At 38.3% G+C, this 14,178-nt stretch overlaps 2 protein-coding genes across 7 annotated transcripts in view; one reads left to right on the top strand and one right to left on the bottom strand.

Annotated features, from left to right (window-relative positions):
• LOC140104207 (uncharacterized) overlaps positions 1-14,178 on the bottom strand; it is a 540,921-nt gene that overhangs the window by 100,023 nt on the left and 426,720 nt on the right. For all 3 annotated transcript variants that reach the window (XR_011850264.1, XR_011850267.1, XR_011850265.1), the window contains one exon: positions 4,159-4,299. The gene's annotated coding sequence lies outside the window, so the exon portion shown is untranslated. The remainder of the gene's footprint in view (positions 1-4,158; positions 4,300-14,178) is intronic.
• Positions 1-14,178, top strand: part of LEPR (leptin receptor) — a 91,478-nt gene that overhangs the window by 68,134 nt on the left and 9,166 nt on the right. For all 4 annotated transcript variants that reach the window (XM_072127616.1, XM_072127615.1, XM_072127613.1 and 1 more), the window contains 7 exons: positions 588-787; positions 2,312-2,472; positions 4,122-4,275; positions 4,359-4,441; positions 8,060-8,273; positions 8,874-9,053; positions 9,258-9,353. In XM_072127616.1, the coding sequence (XP_071983717.1) occupies positions 588-787; positions 2,312-2,472; positions 4,122-4,275; positions 4,359-4,441; positions 8,060-8,273; positions 8,874-9,053; positions 9,258-9,353 (1,088 nt within the window). The remainder of the gene's footprint in view (positions 1-587; positions 788-2,311; positions 2,473-4,121; positions 4,276-4,358; positions 4,442-8,059; positions 8,274-8,873; positions 9,054-9,257; positions 9,354-14,178) is intronic.

Consider the following 14,178-nt stretch of genomic DNA (forward strand, 5'->3'; position numbering starts at 1 on the left):
TAATAATGTTACTACTGATCCTACTACTCCTAATATTAGTGCTACCGCTGATACTACTAATCCTAATAATAATGTTACTACTGATCCTACTACTCCTAATATTAGTGCTACCACTGATACTACTAATCCTAATAATAATGTTACTACTGATCCTACTGCTCTTAGTATTGGTGCTACCGCTGATACTACTAATCCTAATAATAATGTTACTACTGATCCTACTGCTCTTAGTATTGGTGCTACCGCTGATACTACTAATCCTAATAATAATGTTACTACTGATCCTACTGCTCTTAGTATTAGTGCTACCGCTGATACTACTAATCCTAATAATAATGTTACTACTGATCCTACTACTCCTAATATTAGTGCTACCGCTGATACTACTAATCCTAATAATAATGTTACTACTGATCCTACTGCTCTTAGTATTGGTGCTACCACTGATACTACTACTCCTAATATAAGTGCTAGCACTGATACTCCTCCTCCCGATATTAGTGCTACTGCTGATACTTCTCCTCCCGTTATTAGTTCTACCTCTTATATTATTATTGACCATAACTTATGTTATATTTTTGTTAAAGGGAATTAAACTATTTGTTTGAGACGGACATAAAGTACAGCTCCCCCTTGGTGAAGAGCTGTGAGGTGCCCAAGAACGGCTCCTATCGATGTGACTTCCATAGGGTGAGGAGCGTGTACATCTATCACATGTGGGTGGAGATCCAGCACCCTGGCGGCACCCTGCGCTCCCCCCCGGTGTCTCTGAAGCCCAGTGAAGTCGGTAAGGAGCATTCTCCCTTACACTATGGGGCTTGGCTTTGGTATTATGGAATGGGCTTTAATCTCCCGGGCATCGAGTAACAGATCCGAATAGATGAGATTTCTGAATGGGAAGGGGAAGAGGTTTATAGATGGTTCATCTCCTAATATTTGCTGCTGGTCACCACTTGCAGGTAGAGGGTAGAATTTTAAGATCTAAAGTTACAGTAAAAAAAGAAACACATGAAAATTTGTTACAGGGAACCTGTCAGCAGGTTTGACCATATACACTGCAGCCAGTGTTGGGTATTGTCCCTCGACCTTTGTGTAGGCAATTAGCAGCAGCAGGTCTGTGAAATATGGATTTATATTCCAAAATTGTAGCTGCTCCTTGTGTCCTCACACTGCTGTGCTCTGTGCTCTCTGCAGCCAGTGTTATGTATTGTTCCCAAAGAGATGTGTAATCAGACCTCACACTGCTGTGCTCTGTTCTCTCTGCAGCCAGTGTTATGTATTGTCCCTGGAGAGATGTGTAATCAGACCTCACACTGCTGTGCTCTGTGCTCTCTGCAGCCAGTGTTATGTATTGTTCCCAAAGAGATGTGTGATCAGACCTCACACTGCTGTGCTCTGTGCTCTCTGCAGCCAGTGTTATGTATTGTTCCCAAAGAGATGTGTAATCAGACCTCACACTGCTGTGCTCTGTGCAGCCAGTGCTATGTATTGTCCCTGGAGAGATGTGTAATCAGACCTCACACTGCTGTGCTCTGTGCAGCCAGTGTTATGTATTGTTCCCAAAGAGATGTGTAATCAGACCTCACACTGCTGTGCTCTGTGCTCCCTGCAGCCAGTGTTATGTATTGTCCCTGGAGAGATGTATAATCAGACCTCAAACTGCTGTGCTCTGTGCTCTCTGCAGCCAGTGTTATGTATTGTTCCTGGAGAGATGTGTAATCAGACCTCACACTGCTGTGCTCTGTGCTCTCTGCAGCCAGTGTTATGTATTGTCCCTGGAGAGATGTGTAGTCAGACCTCACACTGCTGTGCTCTGTGCTCCCTGCAGCCAGTGTTATGTATTGTCCCTGGAGAGATGTATAATCAGACCTCACACTGCTGTGCTCTCTGCAGCCAGTGTTATGTACGGTCCCTGGAGAGATGTGTAATCAGACCTCACACTGCTGTGCTCTGTGCTCTCTGCAGCCAGTGTTATGTATTGTCCCTGGAGAGATGTGTAGTCAGACCTCACACTGCTGTGCTCTGTGCTCTCTGCAGCCAGTGTTATGTATTGTTCCCAAAGAGATGTGTAATCAGACCTCACACTGCTGTGCTCTGTGCAGCCAGTGCTATGTATTGTCCCCAAAGAGATGTGTAACCGGAGCTTTGTGTATGTTGTTAGTAGCAGCAGGACTGCAAGTTTTGTATTAATATTTCAGGATTGTAGTGATTTCCGATGCAATGGGGCCTCGTCCTCACACTGCTGTGTTCTTTGCCCTCCCCTTTATTGTATATAGTTTTGTATAGATTGTATCCTCTGTTATGTCTATAGTGAAGCCATTCACTCCAGTGATAGAGAAGGCCGAGATGATGGTGGACACTGAGCAAGACTCGAGTCGTTTACATGTGACCTGGAGTCGGCCAACATTTGTTGTGTACAACATCCTGTACCAGCTCCGATATCAGCTCCGGGGACAGGAGGCGGCGTGGCAGGTACCCATAAGCGTCTGTCTATCATAGTGATATCCTCATGATATATATTCACTTACAGTAAGCAGAGCTCTGAGTATCTACTGCAGAAATTCTGCTACAGATTTTACTCAGAGGAGGGGGGAGGGACACGAAGGGCAATTTTGCATCGACAAAGATAATTATATGTTCCGACTAAAATTCTGTCTTCCTGAAGCCACCACTAGAGGGAGCTCAATACTTGAAGTAAGTTCAAGTCAAGTTTGATGCTTCTGTCCATGGTGTGAGGATTTATATAGTCTTAATGGAAGGTATACATCACTGTATATGTTAAATACATTTATACTTTTTTATACCTACTAACAGTTGCAGTCACATTAAGCAGAAATTGTTTAAAGCTCCATTAACTTTTCTGGGAAAGACTACAAAATAAATTTGCAAATGCAAAATTGTATGCAAACTCCACCCATTTTGTTGTCCATTTCTCAGGCCCAAAAACTTAAATCAGAATCCATCCTGATAAACCAGGGGCATTTACTCATAGATCTAGGCACCGTGACTGTGGGATCTTCTTATATTTGTCATCCATGGCTTCCTTCCAACTTTTATAATTATGCTAATGAGCCAGCAGGGCTGCAGGGGCGGTTCCAGAGCCCCTTCATGCTGCAGATTCTCCCGCTGTTACACTGTCTCCCTCTCTGCTTCCTCAGCACTTCACCCTCCCTCTGCCTGATGTAATCTCACTGCAGCAGAGAGTGAGAGGGGGGAAGTGCACCTGCACAGTGTAACAGCCTGTAAAGCTACAGCACAGAGGAGCTCTGGTAATGCATCCAGAGCCCTTCAGACTCATTAGCATTAGATGATTTTAGAAGAAAGGAGGACATGGATAACAAAAATATTAAGATTACCACAGTCACTTTGCCTGGATCTCTTGATGGGTTCTGATGATAGATTTCTATGGTATATATGAATAATATAACAATATATATCAGACTTAAAGTTGCTTTTTACTTCCTATAGCAGTGGTGGCGAACCTATGGCACGGGTGCCAGAGGTGGCACTCAGAGCCATTTCTGTGGGCACTCAAGCCATCACAGAACAGACAGAGGTCACCAGTCAGGAACAAATCCAACAAATCTTCCTGCAGTCCCAGGCGACTTAAGAGATGCTGCTTTTAGCACTATTTTAAAGCAACACTTCATTGGCTGTTTGGAACAGCGGGAAAAGTGAGAAGGTGTGGACAGGGCTGCATTATCTTTGAAAGTCATCCTGCAGGACCCACCATTCTTCTTCTACAGACCCTGGAGAGACGCTACAATGATAGTCTGAATTTGCCCTCCTTCTTTCAACTGTATTGGTGGCCTCAGGGACTAATACGATTGAAAGATGTGGAAGAACGTGTAGCAATAAGTTACAGCTTAAAATACCATGTTGGCACTTCGTGAAATATAAGTGGGTTTTTTGTATTAGTTTGGGCACTCGGTCTGTAAAAGGTTCGCCATCACTGTCCTATAGGGACATAGTTTTCGGTATATGCAGAGAGAGCTTTTCCACAACGCACATCAAATGTGTATACTCCCTCTAGTGGGGGATACAAGTAACTGCAGTTTTATCATTTATATCCATGAAAAAAATGTGCAAATAAATGTGTAACCCCATGACCTCTCCTCCAGGTTGTAGACATATATGAAAAGGAATGGGCTGACCTACCTGTTGTGGACCCGTGTGAAGCGTACACCATTCAGGTCCGATGCCAACTGGTGAACCTGTCCAGTATCTGGAGCGACTGGAGCGACGCCGTCCATAAAACTGTCAAAGACATCCACGGTGCGGACACTCCCTTCATACAATCTATAAGAACAGGGAAAGTAACGCCGGGATTGTGTCTTATTGTTTTATATCTATTTTAGATCCTTTGAGAGGACCGGAATTTTGGAGAATTTTGACAAAAAGTCACCTCCAGAAAGGAGACAACGTTACTTTGGTTTGGAAGGTAAATGTTATTCCACTGGTTAATGTGTATTTTAATATAGACTTAGCTGTAGCTCCTGGCGCTGCCCAGGATAGTAAATAACTGTTCTGCTACAAGAGAATAGAAGGGGTTAACACAAAATATTTTATATGTGTCTATAGACTGTCTCTGGCCATCTCTGTCACTGACCGTCCCTTTATTAAAAACTTTTTTGACTGTGTCTGTCGCTGGCAGTCTCATTCCAGTGACTGTCTGTCTCTGACACTCTCATTCCAGTGACTGTCGATTTCAGGCACTCTCATTCCAGAGACCTTTGGTCTCAGGCACTCTCATTCCAGTGACTGTCTGTCTCGAAGACTCTCATTCCAGTGACTGTCTGTCTCGAAGACTCTCATTCCAGTGACTGTCTATCTCGAAGACTCTCATTCCAGTGACTGTCTATCTCGGAGACTCTCATTCCAGCGACTGTCGGTTTTGGACACTCTCATTCCAGTGACTGCCTGTTTCGGGCACTCTCATTACAGCGACTGTCAGTCTCGGGCACTCTCATTCCAGTGAATGACATACATACATATACACACATACATAAATATACACACATATACATACATACATACATATACCCACATATACATACATGCATATACACTCATATACATACATACATACAGATATACATACATACATATACACACATATACATACATACATATACACACATGTACATACATATACATACATACATATACACAGATATACATACATACATATACACACATATACATACATACACACACATATACATACATACATACATATACACTCATATACATACATATACACACATATACATACATATACATACAAACATACACACACATATACATACATACATACATACATATACACAGATATACATACATACAAACATACACACACATATACATACATACATACATATACACAGATATACATACATACATATACACACATATACATACATACATACATACATACACACACATATACACACATACATACATATACACAGATATACATACATACATACATATACACACATATACATACATACATACATATACACAGATATACATACATACATACATATACACACATATACATACATACATACATACATACACACACATATACATACATACATACATACATATACACTCATATACATACATATACACACATATACATACATACATACATACATACATATACACACATACATACATACATATACACTCATATACATACATATACACAGATATACATACATACATACATACATACATACATACATATACACACATATACATACATACATACACACACATATACATACATACATACATATACACAGATATACATACATACATACATATACATACATACATACATATACACTCATATACATACATATACACACATATACATACATACATACATACATATACACAGATATACATACATACATACATATACACACATATACATACATACATACATATACACACATATACATACATACATACACACACATATACATACATACATACATACATATACACAGATATACATACATACACACACATATACATACATACATACATATACACACATATACATACATACATACATACACACACATATACATACATACATACATATACACTCATATACATACATATACACACATATACATACATACATACATATATATACACAGATATACATACATACATATACACACATATAAACACATATACATACATACATACATACATATACACTCATATACATACATATACACACATATACATACATACATACATACATATACACAGATATACATACATACATATACACACATATACATACATACATACATATACACACATATACATACATACATACACACACATATACATACATACATACATACATATACACAGATATACATACATACATACATATACACACATATACATACATACATACATATACACAGATATACATACATACATACATATACACACATATACATACATACATACATACACACACATACATACATATATATACACAGATATACATACATACATATACACACATATACATACATACATACATATATATACACAGATATACATACATACATATACACACATATACATACATACATACATACATATACACAGATATACATACATACATACACACATATACATACATACATACATACATACACACACATATACATACATACATATACACTCATATACATACATATACACACATATACATACATACATACACACAGATATACATACATACATATACACACATATACATACATATACACACATATACACACAGCTTTATATATTAGATGTAGCAGTTGTAAGTTTGAAATCAGTTGGAAATCAGTTGTAAGTTTTTCTCTTTAGCTAACTAGAATCAATGGCTGATCACTGGGTGTCCTCACACTGCTGTGCTCTGCACCAAACTGTTCTGCAGCCACTCACCTCTAATATGTGTGTGACGTGTGTAGTATTCACCAAGAAGTCTGACAAGTTTTTTTTAATTGTAAGAGTTGTGCAACAATTTGAAGGCAAAGATTTCACTGCTAAGCAGTGTGAGGACATCTCCCCCTCTCCCACCGTGCACTTGGATTACACATCTCTCCAGGGACAATACCTAACACTGGTTCCAGAGGGCACAAAGCACTTGGAGAGACTATAATAATGGAATATAAATCCATATATCACAGTCCTGCTGCTACAACATGGGGACACTGTAATACTGGAATATAAAACCAGATTTCACAGTCCTGCTGCTACTAGCAAGATACACAGATGTCTGATTACACATCTCTCCAGGGACAATACCTAACACTGGCTCCAGAGGGCACAAAGCACTTGGAGAGACTATAATAATGGAATATAAATCCATATATCACAGTCCTGCTGCTACAACATACACAAAGGTTTGATTACACATCTCTCTAGGGACATTTACTAACTCTGTCTGTGGAGAGCACAGCAGTGTGAGGACACACCCTCAGAGCATTTGTAGAGATTATAACACTGGAACACAAAACCATATTTCACAGTCCTGCTGCTAATAACAAAATACATAAAGGTTTGACTACATACCTCTATAGCGACAAAGCCTCACACTGCATGCAGGAAGCAAAGAGCACAGCAGTGTGAAGACACACCCCAGTGCATCCTGGAATATAAATCTTCGGCCTGCAGGGTCACACCTCCTGACAGGTTCCCATTAACGAAAAACTCTGGCACAACTCAAACACCACTTTAAGTGTATCACAGGACCCCAGCGCTGCAAGACTGTAGTGCTAACCACTGAGCCACCTTGCTGCAAGGCTGTAATGCTAACCACTGAGCCACCTTGCTGCAAGGCTGTAATGCTAACCACTGAGCCACCATGCTGCAAGACTGTAGTGCTAACCACCGAGCCCCAGTCTATTAGTGTTACAAGCAGTGTAAAGTATGTGGGGTATTACTGGCTCTAGTGATTGTGGGTATTGTTGCTTTGCGTTGCGTTTCTTATACACATGAGTTTCTCTCCTCTCCCTCTATGCAGCCGTTACAGAATAAGGAGTCTCTGTGCAGCGTCCAGGGGTACGAGCTGGTACAACAGGCGTCCAATATCAGCCACTCCACGTATGTGGGCAACGTCACAAACTACACCCTCACCTTGTCGCACAACGTCAGCACCGTGACTATACGAGCCGTCAACTCTCTCGGCAAGTCTACGAAGAACCACAATCTAACGCTGTCAGCGGACATGAGCGCAGGTAACACATCGGAGACGCACGGTTAGGACTACTAGTCCTACTAGGACTGAGGAATCTGCAAAGCTTATAGGACATCTACCACCAGGATGAAGGATTGTAAACCAAGCACAGAGATATACTGGTAGGATACGCTCTTCTTATACCCTGGCTTTAATAATTATGTAAATGAGTCTTAGGGGCTCCAGATTCCATTAACAGCTATGGAGTCTGGAGCTCCTTAGGCTTATTTGCATAATTTTACAAAAACAGGCCATAAGGAGATAAAAGAAGAGCAGATCCTGCCAGAGGGGGCACACACCAGTATATCAGTGTACTTGGTTTACAATCCCTCATCCTGGTGGTAGATTTCCTTTAATGGTGAACATCTAATTAGTTGGGTGCCGTTGAGAACTCTCCATTATGGCAAATATTCTTAATATTATTATATAATATATTATAAATAATATTATGATGTTCTGAGACTTTGGACCCTGTATATTGTCATTCATTATCAGTCCATCCTATGTATAATCTGCACCTCTTATTATATAGATGTACCTCTATTACTAGTCTAATGTGTATAGACCACGTTTTTAATCAGCTGTGTTCTTCCCCTTTAAGTGAAGGCGGTGCAGACGTTGGACCTGTACGCCAAAAACGGCACCGCGCTTGCAGTGTGGAAAATGTCTCCTGTCCCATATAACCTGCAGGGACTTGTTTTGGAATGGAAGAACCTCAGGAAAAGGTCACAGGTGCAATGGACCTACATTCCCCCCAATGTCCGCAGATACTACATAGAAGGTGAGTGAGGTCAGGAAATCCCAATATGATGTATAATTCCCTGTGTATAAGCCCAAGCATCACAGGTAAGACATTAGGACCAGCCCTAGGTGCACCTTACAGGTGATTGCATTGGACTCACACACTGTATAAAGCTCAGACCAATTCATTTATTGCTTAATGTATGTATTTAGTGATGTATCAAAATCCACTCATGTTTTGCAGGGCAATTTTTGGCAATTGAGAAATACAAGTTCAGCCTGACCCCAGTGTTTCTGGAAGGTGTCGGCCGCCCCCACATCACCTATGAGTTCTCTAAAGGTAAATTTGTGCATGTTTTTAGTAGTGTAGACTTGTACCGTGTTACCCATAGAGAGCAGAAGTGTGAAGAAATCAAGCTATAACTTTTTAAGGGTTAACTGAGTATATTTGATGGTGAGCTTTCAAGAATACGATGAGACCTAGTATTCTCGAAAGCTCACCATCAAATATACAAGAACATAACTACTATAATACCGCCCCCTATGTACAGGAATATAACTACTATAATACTGCCCCTATGTACAAGAATATAACTACTATAATACTGCCCCCTATGTACAGGAATATAACTACTATAATACTGCCCCCTATGTACAAGAATATAACTACTATAATACTGCCCCCTATGTACAAGAATATAACTACTATAATACTGCTCCCTATGTACAGGAATATAACTACTATAATACTGCCCCCTATGTACAGGAATATAACTACTATAATACTGCCCCCTATGTACAGGAATATAACTACTATAATACTGCCCCCTATGTACAGGAATATAACTACTATAATACTGCCCCCTATGTACAGGAATATAACTACTATAATACTGCCCCCTATGTACAGGAATATAACTACTATAATACTGCCCCCTGTGTACAGGAATATAACTACTATAATACTGCCCCCTATGTACAGGAATATAACTACTATAATACTGCTCCCTATGTACAGGAATATAACTACTATAATACTGCCCCCTATGTACAAGAATATAACTACTATAATACTGCCCCCTATGTACAGGAATATTACTACTATAATACTGCCCCCTATGTACAAGAATATAACTACTATAATACTGCCCTCTATGTACAAGAATATAACTACTATAATACTGCCCCCTATGTACAGGGATATAACTACTATAATACTGCCCCCTATGTACAAGAATATAACTACTATAATACTGCCCCCTATGTACAAGAATATAACTACTATAATACTGCCCCCTATGTACAGGAATATAACTACTATAATACTGCCCCCTATGTACAGGAATATAACTACTATAATACTGCCCCCTATGTACAAGAATATAACTACTATAATACTGCACCCTATGTACAAGAATATAACTACTATAATACTGCCCCCTATGTACAAGAATATAACTACTATAATACTGCCTCCTATGTACAAGAATATAACTACTATAATACTGTGCCTATGTACAGGAATATAACTACTATAATACTGCCCCCTATGTACAAGAATATAACTACTATAATACTGCCCCCTATGTACAAGAATATAACTACTATAATACTGCCCCCTATGTACAGGAATATAACTACTATAATACTGCCCCCTATGTACAGGAATATAACTACTATAATACTGCCCCCTATGTACAAGAATATAACTACTATAATACTGCACCCTATGTACAAGAATATAACTACTATAATACTGCCCCCTATGTACAAGAATATAACTACTATAATACTGCCTCCTATGTACAAGAATATAACTACTATAATACTGTGCCTATGTACAGGAATATAACTACTATAATACTGCCCCCTATGTACAGTAATATAACTACTATAATACTGCCCACTATGTACAAGAATATAACTACTATAATACTGCCCCCTATGTACAAGAATATAACTACTATAATACTCACCCCTATGTACAAGAATATAACTACTATAATACTGCCCCCTATGTACAAGAATATAACTACTATAATACTGCCCCCTATGTACAAGAATATAACTACTATAATACTGCCCCCTATGTACAGGAATATAACTACTATAATACTGCCCCCTATGTACAAGAATATAACTACTATAATACTGCCCCCTATGTACAAGAATATAACTACTATAATACTGCCCCTATGTACAAGAATATAACTACTATAATATTGCCCCCTATGTACAAGTATATAACTACTATAATACTGCCCCCTATGTACAAGAATATAACTACTATAATACTGCCCCCTATGTACAGGAATATAACTACTATAATACTGCCCCCTATGTACAAGAATATAACTACTATAATACTGCCCCCTATGTACAGGGATATAACTACTATAATACTGCCCCCTATGTACAAGAATATAACTACTATAATACTGCCCCCTATGTACAAGAATATAACTACTATAATACTGCCCCCTATGTACAGAAATATAACTTCTATAATACTGCCCCCTATGTACAGGAATATAACTACTATAATACTGCCCCCTATGTACAGGAATATAACTACTATAATACTGCCCCCTATGTACAAGAATATAACTACTATAATACTGCCCCCTATGTACAGGAATATAACTACTATAATACTTCCCCCTATGTACAAGAATATAACTACTATAATACTGCCCCCTATGTACAGGGATATAACTACTATAATACTGCCCCCTATGTACAGGGATATAACTACTATAATACTGCCCTCTATGTACAGGAATATAACTACTATAATACTGCCTCCTATGTACAAGAATATAACTACTATAATACTGCCCCCTATGTACAGGAATATAACTACTATAATACTGTCCCCTATGTACAGGAATATAACTTCTATAATACTGCCCCCTATGTACAGGAATATAACTACTATAATACTGCCCCCTATGTACAAGAATATAACTACTATAATACTGCCCCCTATGTACAAGAATATAACTACTATAATACTGCCCCCTATGTACAGGAATATAACTACTATAATACTGCCCCTATGTAAAAGAATATAACTACTATAATACTGCCCCTATGTACAGGAATATAACTACTATAATACAGCCCCCTATGTACAGGAATATAACTACTATAATACTGCCCCCTATGTACAAGACTATAACTACTATAATACTGCCCCCTATGTACAAGAATATAACTACTATAATACTGCCCCCTATGTACAGGAATATAACTTCTATAATACTGCCCCCTATGTACAAGAATATAACTACTATAATACTGCCCCCTATGTACGGGTATATAACTACTATAATACTGCCTCTATGTACAAGAATATAACTACTATAATACTGCCCCTATGTACAGGAATATAACTACTATAATACAGCCCCCTATGTACAGGAATATAACTACTATAATACTGCCCCTATGTACAAGACTATAACTACTATAATACTGCCCCCTATGTACAAGAATATAACTACTATAATACTGCCCCCTATGTACAAGAATATAACTACTATAATACTGCCCCCTATGTACAAGAATATAACTACTATAATACTGCCCCCTATGTACAGGAATATAACTACTATAATACTGCTCCCTATGTACAAGAATATAACTACTATAATACTGCTCCCTATGTACAGGAATATAACTACTATAATACTGCCCCCTATGTACAGGAATATAACTACTATAATACTGCCCCCTATGTACAGGATTATAACTACTATAATACTGTCCCCTATGTACAGGAATATAACTTCTATAATACTGCCCCCTATGTACAGGAATATAACTACTATAATACTGCCCCCTATGTATAGGAATATAACTACTATAATACTGTCCCCTATGTACAGGAATATAACTTCTATAATACTGCCCCCTATGTACAGGAATATAACTACTATAATACTGCCCCCTATGTACAGGAATATAACTACTATAATACTGCCCCCTATGTACAGGAATATAACTACTATAATACTCCCCCTATGTACAGGAATATAACTACTATAATACTGCCCCCTATGTACAGGAATATAACTACTATAATACTGTCCCCTATGTACAGGAATATAACTACTATAATACTGCCCCCTATGTACAGGGATATAACTACTATAATACTGCCCCCTATGTACAGAAATATAACTACTATAATACTGCCCCCTATGTACAGGAATATAACTACTATAATACTGCCCCATATGTACAGGAATATAACTACTATAATACTGCCCCCTATGTACAAGAATATAACTACTATAATACTGCCCCCTATGTACAAGAATATAACTACTATAATACTCACCCCTATGTACAAGAATATAACTACTATAATACTGCCCCCTAAGTACAAGAATATAACTACTATAATACTGCCCCCTATGTACAAGAACATAACTACTATAATACCGCCCCCTATGTACAGGAATATAACTACTATAATACTGCCCCTATGTACAAGAATATAACTACTATAATACTGCCCCCTATGTACAGGAATATAACTACTATAATACTGCCCCCTATGTACAAGAATATAACTACTATAATACTGCCCCCTATGTACAAGAATATAACTACTATAATACTGCTCCCTATGTACAGGAATATAACTACTATAATACTGCCCCCTATGTACAGGAATATAACTACTATAATACTGCCCCCTATGTACAGGAATATAACTACTATAATACTGCCCCCTATGTACAGGAATATAACTACTATAATACTGCCCCCTATGTACAGGAATATAACTACTATAATACTGCCCCCTATGTACAGGAATATAACTACTATAATACTGCCCCCTGTGTACAGGAATATAACTACTATAATACTGCCCCCTATGTACAGGAATATAACTACTATAATACTGCTCCCTATGTACAGGAATATAACTACTATAATACTGCCCCCTATGTACAAGAATATAACTACTATAATACTGCCCCCTATGTACAGGAATATTACTACTATAATACTGCCCCCTATGTACAAGAATATAACTACTATAATACTGCCCTCTATGTACAAGAATATAACTACTATAATACTGCCCCCTATGTACAGGGATATAACTACTATAATACTGCCCCCTATGTACAAGAATATAACTACTATAA

This window comes from Engystomops pustulosus, chromosome 10, assembly GCF_040894005.1.
Source record: "Engystomops pustulosus chromosome 10, aEngPut4.maternal, whole genome shotgun sequence".
Lineage (NCBI taxonomy): Eukaryota > Metazoa > Chordata > Amphibia > Anura > Leptodactylidae > Engystomops > Engystomops pustulosus.